Source organism: Leiobunum rupestre, chromosome 6 (assembly GCF_980474605.1).
Source record: "Leiobunum rupestre chromosome 6, qqLeiRupe1.1.hap1, whole genome shotgun sequence".
In the NCBI taxonomy this organism is placed as follows: Eukaryota; Metazoa; Arthropoda; class Arachnida; order Opiliones; family Sclerosomatidae; genus Leiobunum; species Leiobunum rupestre.
The window spans coordinates 28,108,513-28,128,092 of NC_143389.1; the positions used below are offsets into that span (position 1 = coordinate 28,108,513).

Here is a 19,580-nt window from a genome sequence, read left to right on the forward strand (position 1 = left end):
AAAACACCGAAATGTCATAGACCCACACCTATATGCAGTGCTTTTGAGTTCTCTACCAAGAGGCACTTCACCCCGAAAGCTTTAAAGCTTAACTAAAGTATATTTTAACTACTAATGAAAGCTTTGTTTAAATCGTTAAATTGTGTATTAAAACTTCAAACACGCTTGAGTTAGTAACTCTGTAGGCGGAGAGGAACTCATACCAGCGATTAGGAATTAATTTTTTTATAATTGGCGAATGTCTCCCAAGATAAGTAACGATACTTCCGTTCACTATCTAATTCTCAGTGAAACGTCAGTAACCGGCTCTCTACGGGGCAATTAAAAGTTTCGCTTCTATCTTTTCACGCTCATAAATTACGCTCTCTTTTTTGCATTCAGTTTAAAAACGAAATTGGCGCATTTGGGAAACGAAATCGGTGTTCCTCTCTTTTTAGGTTCACCCCTCTAGTTATAGATGGATTGAGGCTGCTAATTTCACTCTTGACGTTGTCGGTGGTGGTGGTGGTGAATACGCCGCGGCGCTAGCTCCGAAAGGGACTCCGCGAAAAGTCGATTACTCATCAATGGCACTCGATAAAAATTTAATTGACACGTCGTTCGATTGCTATTAGTTCCCTCTATCTAACCACGCCAAAGCAGCGACGTTTTTATTAATCAAAGGTGGTTTTTTCGTTCCCTCAAATGCAAAAGTTATCTTTAGGTCCCCGCGAAAAGGCGATTTCTCCTCAGCGGCACTTGATACAAATTTAATTGATATGGCATTCGATCAGTATTAGTTCCCTCTATCTATCTATACCAATGCCGAACCTTTGTTGTTGTTTTCCACTCAGTTTAAAATCGAAATTGGTTCTCGTTTTTTTTGTGCACATTTAAGATTAAAACAGGCGCTCCTCTCATTTTTGCACTCAGTTTAAAAACTAAATTGGCATTAAGGTCTTTTGGTCGTCATTTGACAAACGAAATAGGCTCTCCTCTCTTTTGCCGCTCATTGACAAACGAAATAGGCTCTCCTCTCTTTCGGCGCTCATTGACAAACGAAATAGGCTCTCCTTTCTTTTTTCGCTCATTGACAAACGAAATAGGCTCTCCTTTCTTTTGCCGATCATTGACAAACGAAATAGGCTATCCTTTCTTTTGCCGCTCATTGAGAATTGAATTCGGCTCTCCTCTCTTTTGGCGTTCATTGAGAATTGAATTCGGCTCTCCTCTCTTTTGGCACTCATTGAGAATTGAATTCGACTCTCTATTGTGGCGCTCATTGAGAATTGAATTTGGCTCTCCTCTCTTTTGGCACTCATTGAGAATTGAATTCGGCTCTCCTCTCTTTTGGCGTTCATTGAGAATTGAATTCGGCTCTCCTCTCTTTTGGCACTCATTGAGAATTGAATTCGACTCTCTATTGTGGCGCTCATTGAGAATTGAATTTGGCTCTCCTCTCTTTTGGCACTCATTGAGAATTGAATTCGGCTCTCCTCTCTTTTGGCTCTCATTGACAAACGAAATAGGCTCTTTTTTCTTTTCGCGCTCATTGAGAATTGAATTTGGCTCTCCTCTCTTTTGGCTCTCATTGACAAACGAAATAGGCTCTTTTTTCTTTTCGCGCTCATTGAGAATTGAATTTGGCTCTCCTCTCTTTTGGCGTTCATTGAGAATTGAATTCGGCTCTCCTCTCTTTTGGCGTTCATTGAGAATTGAATTCGGCTCTCCTCTCTTTTGGCACTCATTGAGAATTGAATTCGACTCTCTATTGTGGCGCTCATTGAGAATTGAATTTGGCTCTCCTCTCTTTTGGCACTCATTGAGAATTGAATTCGGCTCTCCTCTCTTTTGGCTCTCATTGACAAACGAAATAGGCTCTTTTTTCTTTTCGCGCTCATTGAGAATTGAATTTGGCTCTCCTCTCTTTTGGCACTCATTGAGAATTGAATTCGGCTCTCCTCTCTTTTGGCGTTCATTGAGAATTGAATTCGGCTCTCCTCTCTTTTGGCACTCATTGAGAATTGAATTCGACTCTCTATTGTGGCGCTCATTGAGAATTGAATTTGGCTCTCCTCTCTTTTGGCACTCATTGAGAATTGAATTCGGCTCTCCTCTCTTTTGGCGTTCATTGAGAATTGAATTCGGCTCTCCTCTCTTTTGGCACTCATTGAGAATTGAATTCGACTCTCTATTGTGGCGCTCATTGAGAATTGAATTTGGCTCTCCTCTCTTTTGGCACTCATTGAGAATTGAATTCGGCTCTCCTCTCTTTTGGCTCTCATTGACAAACGAAATAGGCTCTTTTTTCTTTTCGCGCTCATTGAGAATTGAATTTGGCTCTCCTCTCTTTTGGCACTCATTGAGAATTGAATTCGGCTCTCCTCTCTTTTGGCGTTCATTGAGAATTGAATTCGGCTCTCCTCTCTTTTGGCACTCATTGAGAATTGAATTCGACTCTCTATTGTGGCGCTCATTGAGAATTGAATTTGGCTCTCCTCTCTTTTGGCACTCATTGAGAATTGAATTCGGCTCTCCTCTCTTTTGGCTCTCATTGACAAACGAAATAGGCTCTTTTTTCTTTTCGCGCTCATTGAGAATTGAATTTGGCTCTCCTCTCTTTTGGCACTCATTGAGAATTGAATTCGGCTCTCCTCTCTTTTGGCGTTCATTGAGAATTGAATTCGGCTCTCCTCTCTTTTGGCACTCATTGAGAATTGAATTCGACTCTCTATTGTGGCGCTCATTGAGAATTGAATTTGGCTCTCCTCTCTTTTGGCACTCATTGAGAATTGAATTCGGCTCTCCTCTCTTTTGGCGTTCATTGAGAATTGAATTCGGCTCTCCTCTCTTTTGGCACTCATTGAGAATTGAATTCGACTCTCTATTGTGGCGCTCATTGAGAATTGAATTTGGCTCTCCTCTCTTTTGGCACTCATTGAGAATTGAATTCGGCTCTCCTCTCTTTTGGCTCTCATTGAGAATTGAATTCGACTCTCTATTGTGGCGCTCATTGAGAATTGAATTCGGCTCTCCTCTCTTTTGGCACTCATTGAGAATTGAATTCGACTCTCTATTGTGGCGCTCATTGAGAATTGAATTTGGCTCTCCTCTCTTTTGGCACTCATTGAGAATTGAATTCGGCTCTCCTCTCTTTTGGCGTTCATTGAGAATTGAATTCGGCTCTCCTCTCTTTTGGCACTCATTGAGAATTGAATTCGACTCTCTATTGTGGCGCTCATTGAGAATTGAATTTGGCTCTCCTCTCTTTTGGCACTCATTGAGAATTGAATTCGGCTCTCCTCTCTTTTGGCTCTCATTGACAAACGAAATAGGCTCTTTTTTCTTTTCGCGCTCATTGAGAATTGAATTTGGCTCTCCTCTCTTTTGGCACTCATTGAGAATTGAATTCGGCTCTCCTCTCTTTTGGCGTTCATTGAGAATTGAATTCGGCTCTCCTCTCTTTTGGCACTCATTGAGAATTGAATTCGACTCTCTATTGTGGCGCTCATTGAGAATTGAATTTGGCTCTCCTCTCTTTTGGCACTCATTGAGAATTGAATTCGGCTCTCCTCTCTTTTGGCTCTCATTGACAAACGAAATAGGCTCTTTTTTCTTTTCGCGCTCATTGAGAATTGAATTTGGCTCTCCTCTCTTTTGGCACTCATTGAGAATTGAATTCGGCTCTCCTCTCTTTTGGCGTTCATTGAGAATTGAATTCGGCTCTCCTCTCTTTTGGCACTCATTGAGAATTGAATTCGACTCTCTATTGTGGCGCTCATTGAGAATTGAATTTGGCTCTCCTCTCTTTTGGCACTCATTGAGAATTGAATTCGGCTCTCCTCTCTTTTGGCGTTCATTGAGAATTGAATTCGGCTCTCCTCTCTTTTGGCACTCATTGAGAATTGAATTCGACTCTCTATTGTGGCGCTCATTGAGAATTGAATTTGGCTCTCCTCTCTTTTGGCACTCATTGAGAATTGAATTCGGCTCTCCTCTCTTTTGGCTCTCATTGACAAACGAAATAGGCTCTTTTTTCTTTTCGCGCTCATTGAGAATTGAATTTGGCTCTCCTCTCTTTTGGCACTCATTGAGAATTGAATTCGGCTCTCCTCTCTTTTGGCGTTCATTGAGAATTGAATTCGGCTCTCCTCTCTTTTGGCACTCATTGAGAATTGAATTCGACTCTCTATTGTGGCGCTCATTGAGAATTGAATTTGGCTCTCCTCTCTTTTGGCACTCATTGAGAATTGAATTCGGCTCTCCTCTCTTTTGGCTCTCATTGACAAACGAAATAGGCTCTTTTTTCTTTTCGCGCTCATTGAGAATTGAATTTGGCTCTCCTCTCTTTTGGCACTCATTGAGAATTGAATTCGGCTCTCCTCTCTTTTGGCGTTCATTGAGAATTGAATTCGGCTCTCCTCTCTTTTGGCACTCATTGAGAATTGAATTCGACTCTCTATTGTGGCGCTCATTGAGAATTGAATTTGGCTCTCCTCTCTTTTGGCACTCATTGAGAATTGAATTCGGCTCTCCTCTCTTTTGGCTCTCATTGACAAACGAAATAGGCTCTTTTTTCTTTTCGCGCTCATTGAGAATTGAATTTGGCTCTCCTCTCTTTTGGCACTCATTGAGAATTGAATTCGGCTCTCCTCTCTTTTGGCGTTCATTGAGAATTGAATTCGGCTCTCCTCTCTTTTGGCACTCATTGAGAATTGAATTCGACTCTCTATTGTGGCGCTCATTGAGAATTGAATTTGGCTCTCCTCTCTTTTGGCACTCATTGAGAATTGAATTCGGCTCTCCTCTCTTTTGGCTCTCATTGACAAACGAAATAGGCTCTTTTTTCTTTTCGCGCTCATTGAGAATTGAATTTGGCTCTCCTCTCTTTTGGCACTCATTGAGAATTGAATTCGGCTCTCCTCTCTTTTGGCGTTCATTGAGAATTGAATTCGGCTCTCCTCTCTTTTGGCACTCATTGAGAATTGAATTCGACTCTCTATTGTGGCGCTCATTGAGAATTGAATTTGGCTCTCCTCTCTTTTGGCACTCATTGAGAATTGAATTCGGCTCTCCTCTCTTTTGGCTCTCATTGACAAACGAAATAGGCTCTTTTTTCTTTTCGCGCTCATTGAGAATTGAATTCGGCTCTCCTCTCTTTTGGCTCTCATTGACAAACGAAATAGGCTCTTTTTTCTTTTCGCGCTCATTGAGAATTGAATTTGGCTCTCCTCTCTTTTGGCACTCATTGAGAATTGAATTCGGCTCTCCTCTCTTTTGGCGTTCATTGAGAATTGAATTCGGCTCTCCTCTCTTTTGGCACTCATTGAGAATTGAATTCGACTCTCTATTGTGGCGCTCATTGAGAATTGAATTTGGCTCTCCTCTCTTTTGGCACTCATTGAGAATTGAATTCGGCTCTCCTCTCTTTTGGCTCTCATTGACAAACGAAATAGGCTCTTTTTTCTTTTCGCGCTCATTGAGAATTGAATTCGGCTCTCCTCTCTTTTGGCTCTCATTGACAAACGAAATAGGCTCTTTTTTCTTTTCGCGCTCATTGAGAATTGAATTTGGCTCTCCTCTCTTTTGGCACTCATTGAGAATTGAATTCGGCTCTCCTCTCTTTTGGCGTTCATTGAGAATTGAATTCGGCTCTCCTCTCTTTTGGCACTCATTGAGAATTGAATTCGACTCTCTATTGTGGCGCTCATTGAGAATTGAATTTGGCTCTCCTCTCTTTTGGCACTCATTGAGAATTGAATTCGGCTCTCCTCTCTTTTGGCTCTCATTGACAAACGAAATAGGCTCTTTTTTCTTTTCGCGCTCATTGAGAATTGAATTTGGCTCTCCTCTCTTTTGGCACTCATTGAGAATTGAATTCGGCTCTCCTCTCTTTTGGCGTTCATTGAGAATTGAATTCGGCTCTCCTCTCTTTTGGCACTCATTGAGAATTGAATTCGACTCTGTATTGTGGCGCTCATTGAGAATTGAATTTGGCTCTCCTCTCTTTTGGCACTCATTGAGAATTGAATTCGGCTCTCCTCTCTTTTGGCTCTCATTGACAAACGAAATAGGCTCTTTTTTCTTTTCGCGCTCATTGAGAATTGAATTCGGCTCTCCTCTCTTTTGGCTCTCATTGACAAACGAAATAGGCTCTTTTTTCTTTTCGCGCTCATTGAGAATTGAATTTGGCTCTCCTCTCTTTTGGCACTCATTGAGAATTGAATTCGGCTCTCCTCTCTTTTGGCGTTCATTGAGAATTGAATTCGGCTCTCCTCTCTTTTGGCACTCATTGAGAATTGAATTCGACTCTCTATTGTGGCGCTCATTGAGAATTGAATTTGGCTCTCCTCTCTTTTGGCACTCATTGAGAATTGAATTCGGCTCTCCTCTCTTTTGGCTCTCATTGACAAACGAAATAGGCTCTTTTTTCTTTTCGCGCTCATTGAGAATTGAATTCGGCTCTCCTCTCTTTTGGCTCTCATTGACAAACGAAATAGGCTCTTTTTTCTTTTCGCGCTCATTGAGAATTGAATTCGGCTCTCCTCTCTTTTGGCTCTCATTGACAAACGAAATAGGCTCTTTTTTCTTTTCGCGCTCATTGAGAATTTAATTCGGCTCTCCTCTCTTTTGGCGCTCATTGACAAAGGAAATAGGCTCTCCTTAAGTTTAGCACACATTCGAAGTTCTAAATCCGCACTCCTCTCAGATCCTTTTCGCTCCTTTCGAAAACGATAACTTAGCGCTCACTTTCACCCTAAATGCGCAAAATGAGCTAAGCGCCAAACCAAGGTTCCCTTACGCCATGTAACGCCAGGTCACAACAATCCTCTAGATCGGGAGGCAAACCGTGGGGAAAGTTTCGTCTTAGTGTCCGCCATGAGTTCCTGCTCATATTGTGAGCGTAAACAGAGTATAATATACTAGATAACTAAATCCGTTTTTCTTTTGAAGGTGATTTAGGTACCTCTCAATTCTGGGCCCATATTTCATCTATGGAGAGCTGAAACAAATAATCTGAGAGTTATACTTTTGAATTAAATTAAAATTTCCAAAATAATTTGCTTAACCCATCTTGTTATTAAACTCAGGAATCCATACTATCTACTTGGAATGCTTATCGCGGCAGATTTTCGTCTCGATGTTAACTTAACAAACACCAACGTGAGAGGGAATTTTTTTCTCGTAGGCGGGGCCAAAGCCGTAAGATTTATCTTACCATACGCGATACGGCAGGATAAGCATTCCAAGTAGAGGTATGGATTTCTGTTAAACTTTATAGAAATTTCGAAAGGTTTTAAAACACTGAATAGGGTGTTTTTTTTTGGTCTTCTATAACTGTTTCATTAAATATTGGTGTAGTAATCTAAACCTAGATAGCGCTTTAGGATAGAAAATTACAATTACCAAATTACCATCTATATTAACTATGGGATTAAGGGATTATCTCGTAAAGTGCAGATAATTAAATCAGGAAAATTACCTTCTTAAAAAGTTTAAAAACCTGTTGCGTGTAAATTTTCAAATTCACCGGTTTATATGAAACGCCCATGTTTTTTTTATGAATATTTTTAGTTAATTCCATTATCGGGTGTTCTAGCAGATACATTTACCAAAATTTTATTGTTATAATTAAGAAATATTGGTTTAAAAAATTGTGAAATGATAAACGATGTTTGGGGCAAATTCTCCAGTTTTTCTCGAAATAGGTTTTACTATAAAATACCTGAGGTCACGTGTAAATGTAGACGTCACTAGCTATAGTTATTGAAGATATATTGAGAACACGCGCTGGACTCGATAAATATCTGAAGTCCACGTGCGAAACGCGCGTGCCAAATAAAGTACTAAACACCTTAAGCTCGTTGTAGCTCCTCCTCTTTCTTCACCACGTGATAGCGGATTTGGCCTAAAATATAATGTAACCTTCCCATCACTATTTCTGGAGCTGGAAACTGTTAAAATTCAAAGTTCGATTTTGGCGTTAAATTTAAGATTTAATTGTTTTTTTTTTTCGGAGAAGGCGAGCCAAATGGCGAATTCGGTTGTGGTTTGAACGAAACTTTCCATTAGAGAAACGTACGAATTTGGGACGCAATCGTAGTCTGTAATTCGGTCGGCGATTGTGAAGCGGGAGATCAAACCTTAATCTCGGAAGCGGCCAGTAGTGTCATCGTGGAAGAGGGAATATTTAGAGAAGCACCGCTTTGTCGAAGTCATTTACACCCCTCGAGGAAACGGCTCCTTTTCCAGCGCAACCTTTGACGTCCCCCCCTCCCTCTCCCGGAACCTGCAACTCTGCGGAGGGGCTAGAGCCTCCGAGGGGGGGCGGTGGTGCCGCCCCCTTTCACCCTAACCCGACAATGGTCGCGTTCGGTCACCTAGCAACAAGGTGTCCACTGACGCTGCTACAGCGCGCTCCTCTCTCTCCCGGAAGATGGATGAGATCGCGCGTCATCCCACTCCTCCCGGTCCCGACCTCACCTCACCTCACCTCTTTCTCTGTTTTATAGGCGGGGATGGCTTTCTCGGGATCGCCTCTTCCTTTTCGGCCAGGGATCGATCCAGGCCTGTTTCGCCCCCCGCGCTGCATTCTGCGCTATTCGCCCGGAGGCCTTGTAGGCGTTCGCGAAAGGCCATTTTCTTGGAGAAGGCAGCCGCGTATGGAGAGCGGAGACGAGCTGCCAGTATACACACATACGCGTTGATAGCTATAGCAGAAATTGGAGGACCCGTTCGCATCCGCGTGTTACCCTAAGACCAACTAGGTAACGCTCGCACTTAACTTCTCTTGCTGGATAAAGGAGCTATGTGTAATTCGGCTTTTAATTTTTCAAACGATTCTGTGGACTTTTAAAAAGGATAATGAACTTCCCATGGTTGGCTGATTTAAATCAGTGATTTTTTTAAAAAGAAACATGGATTTAAATAACACAATGTATTTTACGGGAAGAATAATAAATAGCAAAAAAATGGGTTTCTTAAAAAATAAAAGACGTAGATAATTAAATTTAATTAAAATTTAATTTAATTCAAGATTAGCTAACTGATAAAGTAAAATATCCGTTAATTATCAAGAAAAGAGCCATTAATTGTATAAAAACCAATAAAATAAAAATAAATCGATTTAAATCGGTGATTTTTTTAAAAAGAAACATATGCTGTTGTACAATGTACAACAATACTATATTTTAGATTTAGATTAGATGCGTTTCATATACATACCTGGTAGGTCCAAACGGTCCAGTTCATTTAATACAAACTCATTAAGCACCACCATAAGCCTATGATTAGATAGGCTTATGGCACCTTGGACAAATTAGTTATTCTAATTTATATCAGATATTCTAATATTTACCAAATTAGTTGAGGTTTGCAGATCTAATATACCTGTAAAAAGAATTATTAATTATAATTATTTATTATAAATATTATGAAATTAACGTACCACAGAACAAGGACAGAACTCGAATGTAGTTTTCGAGACGAAAGGAATGTCGAGACGAAAGGAATGTGCTTACTTCTTTCATGGGCCAAATAATGATAAATCCAGGACATGACTCCATGCGAAAAACCCGTCCAATAGCGCTAACACCCGCCGGACTAAAAATAGCAATTTTCTATGATCGTGTGTGATTTTCCAACACAATAGAGCAAGAGTCTGTTCCAAAGGAACCCTTTTTAAGCTTTTAAGTATTACAAAAAAGACCCCGTCAAGTATCTCCCCCTATCGTAGCAGGGGAACATAAAACACGTTCGATTTTTCAGTTTCACCCCAACTGAAATTCTTTAAGAAAAATAGTTAATATACTGCAACGTACGCTGATAAACGTAATGAAGATGTGAATATTTCGTATTTCACAATTATTTTTACTTAATCAAAAAGATGTGTATTATAATTTACTAAATAAAATTGGGCGCAAATGTACGGTAGCTATACAGGGTGTTTTCAAAAGGTTATGCAAAAAAATTTAAGGAGTTGTAGGGGGTGAGTTGATAAGTGTGGCTGTTTTTTTCCCCATTTTCCTTCGATGAGTTAAAAGAGCGCCAGAGAGCTTCAAAGTGTGGCCCACTATCCCCTCTATGTAGGCTGCAACAAGCGCAAAACCAAGCAGCAGGGAAACGCGAACATTAAGGTTTGGGTTCGTGTGATAGGTAAAAAAGGACTTTGTTAATAAATCGAGGTAACCAGCGTAAAAAAGTAAACTTAAACAGTATTTAAAGTCCCTGCTGCTTGGTTTTGCACTTGTTGCAACCTACTTCCAGGGGTTAGTAGGTCACACTTTGAAGCTCACTGGCGCTCTTTCAACTCATCGTAGGACAATGGAGAAAAACAGGAATGCTCCTTCAAATTTGTGCATAACCATTTGAAACACCCTCTATTATTTTACTATCCTGCTAATATAATTCACTTGAAATGTGCACCTTTTCAGGCTCCCGCTGATTTTTAGAAATGCTTTTTAGAAGAAAACATATCATATAGCGAGTTTCTAAAAATATAACATAGAAAAAATTATTTATTAATTAGTACATATTCCTATGCAGTGTTATTTTAACATTTTACATGGCTACGAAACGAAATACGCATGCGATATACACATCCGCGATATGGCGGAAAATTCGCGGCTAACGGAATCTTCGTTAAGCCAGCGAAGGCTCATGTTTCGTATTTATGGCATACATAGATACTTCCAAGTAAGATAAATATTATAAACTTATGATATCACTGATTTTAAAAAAATTGCAAAGAATTGAAGATAAAAAAATATTTTACCCAACTGTGTTTGAGAATAGTTTAAAAATGTACAATTAACTTATTTAGTTTCAAAGCGATTACTTCTAGAGTAACCTGTCTAAATGATAATTTAGATTCTTACTGTCGAAAGAAGTCCAATGGTATATATATTTAGGCATATTACCAGCCTTTTTCCTTTGATTTGGAATGGTAGAAATTCGGGTGGTATGGGGCGCGGCAAATTTCTAAAAATTCTTTCCTTGATAGTGATAATTCTCGCCTCTCAAAATTTGGACGGTCCTTCTCACTTGCTCAAAAAGGGGGATATTATAAATCAAAATGGCAGCTAATATTCTAATCAGTTTTCTTGATGCTGAAGAAAATAAACATTATGATATTTTTGTGGACGAAAACGAATTTCAGAGAATACAAAATGGTTAGCTAATTTCCGATGAAACATTTCCTTTTAAATTATAAATCAAATGTTTTCTTCCTTCATATATTGTCGTGAAATCGTGCAAAAAAATAATATTTATTGTCAAAGGCTTAGTGTACAACGTTCGTGGCATTATCGTAAGCCGCCATATTTAGAAGAATCTTTTACATTTGACGCATTTTAGCGACTTCTCACGGGAAGGAAAATTCTCACGAAGAACTCTTCTTAAGAGAAGATTTCCTTCTTAGAATTTTGACGCGCCCATGGCGAACCTATGAGTTCGAAAATGGTAAAATTTAACATTGTAAAAACCAACTATACTAAATGCAGATAATCGAGTATAAAATTTCTTCAATAATATATGTAACATATATAAAGCGATAAATGCTTAGTAAATTCAGTGCTTGCCACCAATTATCAGATCTGACCGGCGATCAAATAATTTTGATTAATCAGATATTAGATTATCAGCATTTACGTTCAGATATTATCGGATCAGTTGATACGGGTCAAAATGCAAACGAGATTGTTTAAACCCGAAACTAAACTGGATTCATTGTAAACCGCAGTTGTAGATTTGTTAAATCCTTTCGAAATTTTAATTTAGTTTTATTTCTTTTTGCTTTTTACAATATTATATACCTAACGTCGAAGTCAGATAACTGTTCAGCGAACTGAATCTCGCGGATAGGTTCAGATCTGTGAATTGTGGTGATAAATGCAGATATAATTTGAGATCAGATTGCCAGGTGAGGAGTATATAAAAGATTAACCTGATCTGATTAACGGAATGTCTTTCGATATCTGAGAATTGCGACCTCAATAACCTATACAGTTGGCCTTTGGAAGCACTTCATCGTTTTAAGGGCAGTTTGTTAGCTCTTAATAATAATCTTAATAATAATCAGCTAGACTAATACCCAAGTCATCATGGTTGGGGAAAAACCAGTATGGATAAAACCAGTTGTAACCGGTGTCTTAAACAGGTTAAAACCACTTATAAAAAAATGCTCAAATTGCTTATATCTAGCCCTCATTACTTCGAAATTGCTCAAATTGACCGATTTAAAAATTACGTTATTGCGCGTGACAGTACCTTTACTTAATGAATTTTAAGATCCCCAATTGCTTATATCGAGCTCTCATTACTTACGACAAAAAGTAAAGGTTAAGTTTTAGTTTCGTTTTTTATTTGAAATAAATAGTATTTAAAATTTTCAATATTTATAATTCTTTTCTCAAAAATGTTTTAATAAAAAAAGTAGTTTTAACCATGGTTTTTTTTTGGAGGTTAAAACCAGTCTGGCTTGTTTTTGCCAACCCTACAAGTCATCTAGCGACTTTTAACTCCTGGGTAGTGTCAAGCACTTTATGCCAAGAGAGCCAACAGCTCCCTACTATAATTATTACCCTTAACATCAGCAAGTTTTTATGGAACTTGCAAACTCAACGTGGAAGGGGCTGTTCCGAGTTTTCACACACCTAAATTAGAAAGCGAGGGTGCGAACTCGAAGTGATTGAAGATTACTTGAATTGGTGTGACAGGTCCCCCCAAAAATGGCGGCGACGTTTGGAAGAGGCGAGGTCCGAACGTCGCCAAGAATCGGATGGCAAGCCGGGACTTTATCCGCGCTACAGAGGGGCGTGGACGAAAAATAAACGAACTCTGGGAAAGTGTTTTCTCCGTAAAAATCCATACTGGTCGTCGCTACTGCTCGGAGTCCTTGACATTAAAGCCATTTTCGTGTGTGTCCCCCCTTCATCTACTCCCCTATTTAATTCGGCGAGCACACCACCACCAACACCAAGATCCGCCGCCCCAAAGTTCCGCACCATTCTTCCGAGTCGTCTTTCATCCCGCGCGGCACTCCGTCCCTGTCCCTGAATTATTTATTCCCCGGGACAAATGAACGAAAAAAATCGGCCGAAAATATAATAGAGACCGTTTTCCGGAGCAACTTTTCTCCCGCCACTAGATGGCATTGTGGGGGTTAATTGGGATTGCGAAAGCAGTGGCTTACGCAACTGCTTGGTTGGAGCGGTGGTTCGTTCGGCGGATTACTCTATTAAATTTTCAAACATTCGGGTGGGGGCAAAAATTCCCTTTTGACTTCCGCATTTTTTAAAATGTTTTATTAGTGGTTAGCCCAACGCTTGTACTACACTCGCGACTTCAAATCCTCTACGCAAAACTTCAAATATCTTCGTGCAAAATTCACATCTTTATGTATATAGATTATATATTTATATATATATATTTCTTTATTTTTAAGAATAGTTAAATACTTGGCGGTAAATTTCGCTCGTTTAAAAATTAATTTATCGTCATTAAAAAAAGATACAATTTTACGACTGATATTTTTGAGTTTATTTAAACATGATCTTTCAAATAGACCCAAGTTTTACCCAACCTGGACTTTTCCTTTAAGAATAATTATATATATAACTTGTTAATATATATCGCCCGATGGGGTTCTCCAAATTTTCATATGATAATCACTGTTTTATAACATTATAACCAATTACTTTCAAATTAATAAATAATAAAAAAATGAGGTTTCCTTTTGTCGTTTTCTACAATTAACGGATCACTTTATAACGGATTGTTTATTATTCGCCAGAGAAAGCAGTTTTATATACTTCAAGAATTTCTTTAAATATTAAGAACATCTAATGTAAAATATACTTATCCGAAATGCCAGTTTTTTAGGGAAACGTCCAAGCAAAAAGTGGTTAATTTTAGTTTGTTGTGCCGAATCTATATAAATATGCCAAAACAATTAATTTTTTTTTGAAAATCTATTATCAAAATATTCGCGACTGAAAACTATCGTAAATTTAACATTATAAATAATGATATTTCCATTTTAGAATAATTTTTGCATCGCTTGATTATATTTTGATAAGTTTATTTAAGAGAAAACGTTCTTATGACTTTTTTATTTGTCGGTAGCAGACGCTAGGTCACATGTGCAACCTCGGAGAAGCTAGTGGCGCTACGCCACCTAGACTCGTTTCGGTCGTCAATAAGTCCAAAATATATAACTATAATCTATTTTCTAGCCCAAAATCTGGCAACTCGACCAATATTTGACTAAAATAAGCCAATTTTAAAAAGTTGTTAATGGTAATTTTTAGGGATTTTATGTTATTATTTGACACTTTTTAGTTTCAACTTCGGACGTGTATTTTCCACACCAGATTTAATTTTTCCCTCATCCCATTTAAACTGATTATAATCAAAAAATAGATTATAATACATTGTTAGGTTTTGAAGGCTGATATTTTCAGTGTTTTTTCTTCGATAAATCTCAAAAGATCATATCGAATCCTCATCTTTAATTGAATATTGTAATTCAATGTAAATATTACGCCTATTAATTGGTTTTGTTTCTTCGGCAGGCTTTGAGTTCTCCGATGGGATTCCAAAGTGCAGCACGTGAGCTTTTGGACTGGTGCGGGGACACTCGAGCTTTCCAGAAGGTCTTCGAGCAAAACCTGATCGGATGCTTGACGGTAAGATATTCTCACCTTTATGCTCGTCTTAAGCCAAACCGCCTTTGGGGGGGGGGGCTTAAATTTTGAGAAATAATTATTTAAAAAACCCCTTTTTAGAGGTGGTCTAAGCTCTATTGGGGCTTCGAATTTCAATAAGAAATGTTGAAAGTCATCTTAGCTTAAACAAATCTAACAAAATATACCAAAACTAACCTAATTCCACTTAACACAAACCTAACTTAAAATAACCATAACAAATCTAACTTAACTCAACTAGTCTTTAACGTAAATGTAATTTTCGAAATAAATTTCAAATTAGTAGTCATTAGAATTTCATTCTGAATTTAGATAAATAAAATTCAAGTAGGCTGTAAAAATTAATTGTAATTATAAGAATTAAAGCAATTTTAATGAAAATCATCAAAATTAATCAGTTATTAATCAGTTTTGTGGGGTGGCGGAGTGGTTAGCGCTTTCGCCTCGCAGCAAGAGGAGCTGGGTTCGATACCAACTTGTGGCACTGGGTGAAATCTCTGAACTACTCCTGCGTTGAGTTTGCAAGTTCTCTTCCCACTGGTTAAAGAAGTTTTCCCCCGAGCTCTTCGGTTTCCTATTCCATTAAAACTTGTTGAGGTTAACGTTAATAGTTAGTGTAGGGAGCTGTTGGCTCGCGTGGCATGAAGGGCTTGCCACCACCCTCCTACGCATTGTAACCCGGCCACCTGTTTAAAGGCATTAAAAGTCGCAAGATGACTTGGGCCTAAGGTGGTGCCTTAGGTATTAGCCTAGCTGATTATTATTATTATTATTTTATTCGAATGTTCAAATGAAATTCGACGATAGAAAACTTAAATATTATTTTCCATCACAATAATCTTTAATTTTTTATTTACATAGAAACTGTATTTAAAACGTTAATTTAAAGGTTGAATCATATCTTTCGATTGTGGTGGGGAAAATGGACCTAGCATTTAGATAAAAATTTCAGTTAATTTTTCCGTTGTTTTAAATTATTCGAACCCTATGAATTTAATTTAAATAATTAATTTGTATTTTGAAAATAGACATTTGAAATACATTAGATATAAAACGGACATTTTTAAAATCGGAAAAATCACTCCCATGTACGTGTATGGAACCTACGGCCTGCTAAAAAATTTTAGCAAGGAGGACCTTAAATAATTTGGCGAGATTTAAAGTGAAGCAGATCTCGTAAATTTGAACCTGAAAGTTTATTTTTCTTGAATGGTGGCCAAGGGTGGCGACCTCTAAGCTGTTATCGGACCTAATGAAGGAATCAATTTTTTAATCCCTACGTCAAAAAACATCATTTAAAAACGAAGAAAATTACATACTAAGTAACAACTAGGAGCAACAAACACAAGGAGAACGCAGCTAGCCTTTAACGCAGTGTTGTGTGCAAATTTCATTGGACGAGCCTTTACGCTGAACGTTTTAAGGCCGGGGGGGGGGGAGACAATTTCCGAATTTTCCCCTTCCGACGGCAGCGGGCCCTAAAGCGTCTAACCAATGAAAACTGTACGCAAGAAAATGCACGACTTCTGACGGGTGGCGTTCTCTTTGTGTGGGATGCTGTGTTTGTTGCTCCTTGGTAACAAAGAGTTTAAAAAGAGTGGTTAGTCTTCAACTTTACTCGTAAAAGTAAATAATTTAATTTTGCGCACCACTTGACTCTCGAAGATGATATACACCAAGAATGTATTTAGGTTAACTGAGAACACATAGCCTCAATTTTCCCATAAGATTTTCTGCACCTACATGAAGAAAAGGGAAAAATTGCACGAGGAAAGGCAAACGGGTGTGGTTTAAAACGAGGGAATCTGCTATTCTGAAAGTATACTTTATAGCACTTACAAAGTGCAATAAAGTATACTTAAAGCACTTACAAAGTGCAAGAAGATGATAAAATAATTGAGTGGAAAGAATAAAATGCGATATATAAACCAAAGTTTCTTTAGACTGCAAACGAGGTTCCTAGTTCTAAAGTAAGATGCAGTGACAGTAAATTGTCGTTCTCATTTTGAAATGACAAGCGTTTTGTACCGAAGAGTGTCGCAATAATTGTAATAATGTCACGCTAAATCCTGAAACACGTACAGTTGGGGTACATGAACCACCACCATTCAATTTGATTTGATTTTCATTTGGCAACAGGTGGTTAGCAGAGTGGCCGCTCAACAAGGATTTGACTTGGAACTGGGGTACCGGTTGTTGGCTGTTTGTGCGGCGCAGAGGGACAAGTTTACATCTAAGTCTGCGGGTAAGTCCGATTTGTTGCTGCTTTTTGTTGGATTTTTCATTATAAAGAAAATCAATAAATTATTTTTATTTATATCGGATTTTTAATTTTTTTTAATTTATTGATTTTTTTAAATATAAATAATGACTCTTCCTGCTTAATTGATTAATACATTGTTTTTATCTGTTACGCTAACTAAGATTTAATTTAATCTTAATGCAAATAAATTACTGTTCAATAATTTGGTAGAAACTTTCTCCGCTAGTAGACGACGCGTGTTATTCGTTTCAAAATCACGCTTTGTCAAGGCGGCTAAATGGAATAAATACACGTTCCCATGACTACGAAATGAAATAAACAGACTTAAGCTCAGTTAACACTATACAATTAATTGGGCCACTTAATTGTAAGCAATAAAATTGTATAGTGTGAACAGAAATATTGTAACAATGGTTCCAACTATTTCTGTTCACACTATGCAATTTTCTTGATTACAATTAGTTGGATACATTTAAGTAGCCCAATTAATTGTATAGTGTGAACTGGGCTTTAGATAACTTTAGTTTGGTCACGCTAAGAGCTACGAAATATGATTTTTACATAAAACGCAATGGAATTGGTACATAACTCTTTTTTTTGCCATTTTTTTAATTCCGTCATTGAATACATTGTGATTTAAATCAATGATTTTTTAAATCAATTGAATTAAATCAAATTGGTTTAAAATAGCCAATGTATTTTAAATTTAATAATAACAATAGATGACCATTTATTTTTTGGTCGTACTTGCAGTATTTTAACGTACAGGGCTCTCCCAATTGAGAAACATCTTGCATTTACCTAATATTTTGTTTCTGAAAATATACTATTTATTTTTAAGCTGAAATGTACATGGCACTTCCAACGGCCCACTGTTCAGGTTATTTAGATATTGTTTTAATTTACCAATATATTTTTTGTTTTTTACAAATACCTATTCTTCATTTCCGTATTTAGAAACTCGGAACAACTATTTTTGCGTGGAGTTTGCAAGCTCTCTCCCCACTGGTTTAAGGGCTTTCCCCCGAGCTCTTCGGTTTCCCCTTTCAATAAAAACTTGTAGAGGTTAACGGTAATAGTTAGTGTAGGGAGCTGTTGGCTCGGGTGGCATGAAGGGCTTGCCACCACCCTCCTACGAAATTTAAACGGGCCACCTGAACAAAAGTCGCTAGATGACTCGGGCTTAAGGTGGTGCCTTGGGTGGTAGCCTAGCTGATTATTATTAATTAGCTAAATTAGATTCTTGGTAATAGGCGTGTTTATCTATAAGCGTTCATAAAAGGCTTTTCATAGAACACAAGCTGCTACGTGCACGTGCAGCACGTAATGTTTGAGGTAAAAATCCTAAAACCAAAGTGCCAATTAAAAACAAAATGCCAGCGGTCATGGGCTATTTAGAAAATTAAAATTTTCCCGAACACGTCGCCTAAAATGTCGCAGTACAGCGAATCGTGAAAATTCGTCTCCGCATTCTATCGTGATTCGATTTTGTCGATTCCTTTCGCGCGCCGACGACGGCCTACTTCAATCGTGCCATCTAGCGTTCGAATGAAGCGACAATTTGAAGATACCGTAACTACTCCGAATTAAACTTATCACTTGACTATTTCTCTTAAATCGGTTAACTATCAGCGTTGGAATTATTTAAATTAAATTATTTAAACTTAATCGTTACGTTAGTGAAGGAATGGCTAGTCTTAAAGTGTAAGCCATTAGAAATGATTCCTTTTCGCTTAGAACGTATTAGAACCTTTCAAGGTATGGCGTTGGTTTTTTCCTCTCATTACAAGTTGTCATTAGTCACATTGTTATATTATAGGCATGGGAGGGGAGATTCGTCTACGAGGGGGGGGAGATTTAGGATAGCCGTTGCATCGATTGGGTCGATAGAGTCGATATAAACATTTGGAATATTGCACTTTCCCCGTACGTCGTGGTTTCCCCCATTTCGACGTTGGCAGAAAGGGGGTCTCAATCGCCCCCCTCCCACCAACGACCTTTTCCCGCCCCCGCTGCTTTCGCTTTTCCCATTTGCACCGCGTTATAATAGACTCTCGTAGTGCACTCTCTCGGCCCACTCGGACACGTGTATTGTGTTCTGGAAAACCCGTGCCAAATATAAACGGAGCAAAAAGTTGAAAGGTCGCGGGCCATACACGGGCTTCGGAGTTTGTCGGTGACGTCTGTCTCGAGCCCACCCGTCGACGCCCCCCCCCCCCCGCGAATAAAGGAGAAACGGAAACGGTCGAGTTCCCATACGCGCGTCACCAGAGGGACGAACCATAGAGGAACTATGAACCAAATGAAACGGGAATATCACTTTTCTATCGAAAAATAAGCGAAGACGCCCCCTCACGCTTCTACATGGCTCCGAATAATCTATACCGTCGGCGTAGCTTTCACTTTTGCACCCACCCCCTTCCTCTCCCCCTCGCGGTCACTATTTTTAGTCATAGCCCTTTATTTTAAAAGAACAAAACTCGAGGACGCTTTTTCCTGGTGAAGCGTTGGTGACTCGAACCTGTATTTATGCACGCCTGAATCGCCACTTCTATTTTTAAGCTCTTTGATTTAGCTTCTAGGAACGCTTCGGTTTGTTTGTTGAGCGTTATTTAATCATACCTATTCGACCC

At 38.6% G+C, this 19,580-nt stretch overlaps 1 protein-coding gene across 3 annotated transcripts in view; it reads left to right on the plus strand.

Annotated features, from left to right (window-relative positions):
* The window catches only part of tna (Zinc finger MIZ domain-containing protein tonalli), a 262,606-nt gene that overhangs the window by 132,036 nt on the left and 110,990 nt on the right, over nucleotides 1-19,580 (plus strand). For all 3 annotated transcript variants that reach the window (XM_090176869.1, XM_090176871.1, XM_090176870.1), the window contains 2 exons: nucleotides 14,553-14,666; nucleotides 16,824-16,929. In XM_090176869.1, the coding sequence (XP_090032995.1) occupies nucleotides 14,553-14,666; nucleotides 16,824-16,929 (220 nt within the window). The remainder of the gene's footprint in view (nucleotides 1-14,552; nucleotides 14,667-16,823; nucleotides 16,930-19,580) is intronic.